At 36.9% G+C, this 2,480-nt stretch overlaps 1 protein-coding gene across 3 annotated transcripts in view; it reads left to right on the top strand.

Annotated features, from left to right (window-relative positions):
* The window catches only part of EXOC4 (exocyst complex component 4), an 870,987-nt gene that overhangs the window by 42,283 nt on the left and 826,224 nt on the right, over window positions 1-2,480 (top strand). For all 3 annotated transcript variants that reach the window (XM_011995827.1, XM_011995828.1, XM_011995829.1), the window contains one exon: window positions 1,611-1,805. In XM_011995827.1, the coding sequence (XP_011851217.1) occupies window positions 1,611-1,805 (195 nt within the window). The remainder of the gene's footprint in view (window positions 1-1,610; window positions 1,806-2,480) is intronic.

The raw sequence follows: 2,480 nt of genomic DNA, 5'->3' as shown, positions 1-2,480 counted from the left end.
CTGGCCTGCTAATTGAGTTGCCTACTGTCCATCTTCTTGCTAACTTCTACAGTTTTGTTATCATCTCTTATTTGCTGCTGTTCTTCTCTGTTCTCTCTTTTTATGCTTAAAAAAATTTCTTTGCTATTACTTTGGTGGGATTGCAGGAAGGAGTAGAAATAATTGGAATTATCTTCATCAGATTTTCAAAGAGTTCTATGACCCCCCAAATTAATAATCAGTCTATTATACTTATTAAGAGAGGTTACAAGGTCTTCTTATTCAAGACTTTTTTTTTTTTTTTTTTTTTAACATGGGAGAGTTTCATAGAAACATGATTTAGGTGTTGTCATGAAGTTGTAGGAAGGGATTAGGTGCTTTCTCAAGAAACCTTTTAATCTTGGTATTTTGTCCTCATATTTTCCATACTTGTTGGATGAATGTTGAAATTTAGTTTTGTAATCACCAGAGGCATAGTGTCAGTGAATATTTTCATCACCACATCAAATCTTGTAGAAGAACAATACAGATTTTCAGTTATCAAAAGTATGGTAGACTCTGCGCTGATGGACATGTCCCATGTATTGATGAAGGTTTGGATTATACAGGTGGGCGCATTTGCCAAAACTTACCATGTGGTACACTTGAGATGCATTCATGGATAAATTTTACCTCAAACATAAACCAGACACAAAACTGTAAAGAAATATTTAAACTCAAATTTAAATAACATACATGTGAGGACTATCAAAAATATATGAAAGTAGTTCTGTGAATTTTGAAAGATCATGGTTTTTAAAATTTTTCCATGTTGCTGGAAAATGGCTGTCATTCCATTCTGTCATGGCTGTCATTTCCATTTTCCAAAAATGGAAAATTTTCAATTAGGGGAGCAAATAAAAACTTACTTCTATCACGTGCATCACAACTACCTCCTCCATTCCTCTGTTCTCCCTTTTATTTTGTCATGTTTTGCGTATGCTAGTCGCTATACCGTGCAGATCTACAGGTGGTGGAGGTTGTCTTATTTAATATCTAATAATCAGAATGCAAGGCAAAAAAGCCTTGGTACGTCCTTTTATTTTGAGATTATCTCTGGATGTGCCTACTCTCTTTTGGAAGCTGGGGTTATTTTTATTTTAGTCAGTTAAGTTGAGCACCCAGTTTCTTGGTTTTAAACTTCGGCTGGAGTTCTAGAGCTAGAAGCATGGACCAAGTGACCCATCAGCTGGATAGGAGATATGCAGGGATTGGAGAAAGTATAATAGCATGGACTCTTACACTGATCACTCCCCTTTTAGGTATATTAATATTTATGAGGTACTTCATATTTTCAGAGTGCTTTCTCTTTAGTAATTTTTTCTAGATTACTCAAAGGTAATCTAGAAAAGGTAGGTTGGGAGTAGTTTTCTCATTTCATGGGAGAGAAATTAGAGAGAGGTGGAGATGTGCCCAAGTGAGTCTATCTCAGAACCAGGATTAGAATTTTGGAGGCAGACCAAGGAGAGTAAGTGGCAGTGGGAATTAGGAACTGCTACATACAGTAGTACCAGTGAAGACTACTAACCAGATTATAGGTTTAGACTGGCAAGACTTTGGACTGACCCAAGACTGAATCTGTTTTATTGTAGGTAAAAGAGAACCTGCTTTCATGCAAGATGCTGCTGCACTGCAAACGGGATGAGCTTCGGAAACTATGGATTGAAGGAATTGAGCATAAGCATGTCCTGAACTTGCTGGATGAAATTGAGAATATCAAGCAAGTGCCTCAAAAACTGGAACAGTGCATGGCCAGCAAACACTATCTCAGTGCCACTGACATGCTGGTAAGAGAACAGCCTGTGCTAAGGGTCATTTTTGTTAAGATGTAAAAGCACTCTCTTTTGTTCTCTCTGAATCCTGTAATGCGTGTAGCACATTACAAACTGCCCTCTTGGGATGCATGAGCCCTTGCAGGTGAAGCCTGGCTGGTTCTCTTTCTAATTCCAGTGTTTGAAATGGTAGGTGATTATTATTTATGTATTATCTGCCTTTGTAACAATGGGAAGAAATATAATAGTAAGAAACCAGTACTTAAATCAGGTTAGAATGGTAATGAGAGGTGTTTTTTAACTTCAGAGGAAAATAGTTAATGAATCCAATTTTAAAGAATGAAATCTATATAATACAGAACTTCTGAAGATTTATAGACTAGTGTTCCACACATTGTTTGAAGAAATTTTTACATTAGGGCTTTGTTCTTTTCCTTGAAATTGATAAGAAATAAAATTTTGGGAGACTAATGCTGGAAGCAACTTTATTGAGCAAGAGTACTCCACAATCTAGCCTTTAGCTTCTGTCTTAGTCCTTTGTGTATGCTCCTTTTTGAATTGCTGAAAGTTCCCAGAAGGATGCAGTTGGTGGTTCATGTGGCTGAGTGTCAAGAAGATGAATAAAAAATAGAAACACAGAGTTTGCTCCCTAATAATCCTAACTTTCCCAGGGCCTCTGGCTCTTAGAGA

The sequence above is a fragment of the Mandrillus leucophaeus genome, unplaced genomic scaffold, assembly GCF_000951045.1.
Source record: "Mandrillus leucophaeus isolate KB7577 unplaced genomic scaffold, Mleu.le_1.0 Scaffold5, whole genome shotgun sequence".
Classification (NCBI taxonomy): Eukaryota; Metazoa; Chordata; class Mammalia; order Primates; family Cercopithecidae; genus Mandrillus; species Mandrillus leucophaeus.
The sequence above is the reverse complement of the archived record's forward strand: the minus strand, read 5'-3'. Positions and strand labels throughout refer to the sequence as shown.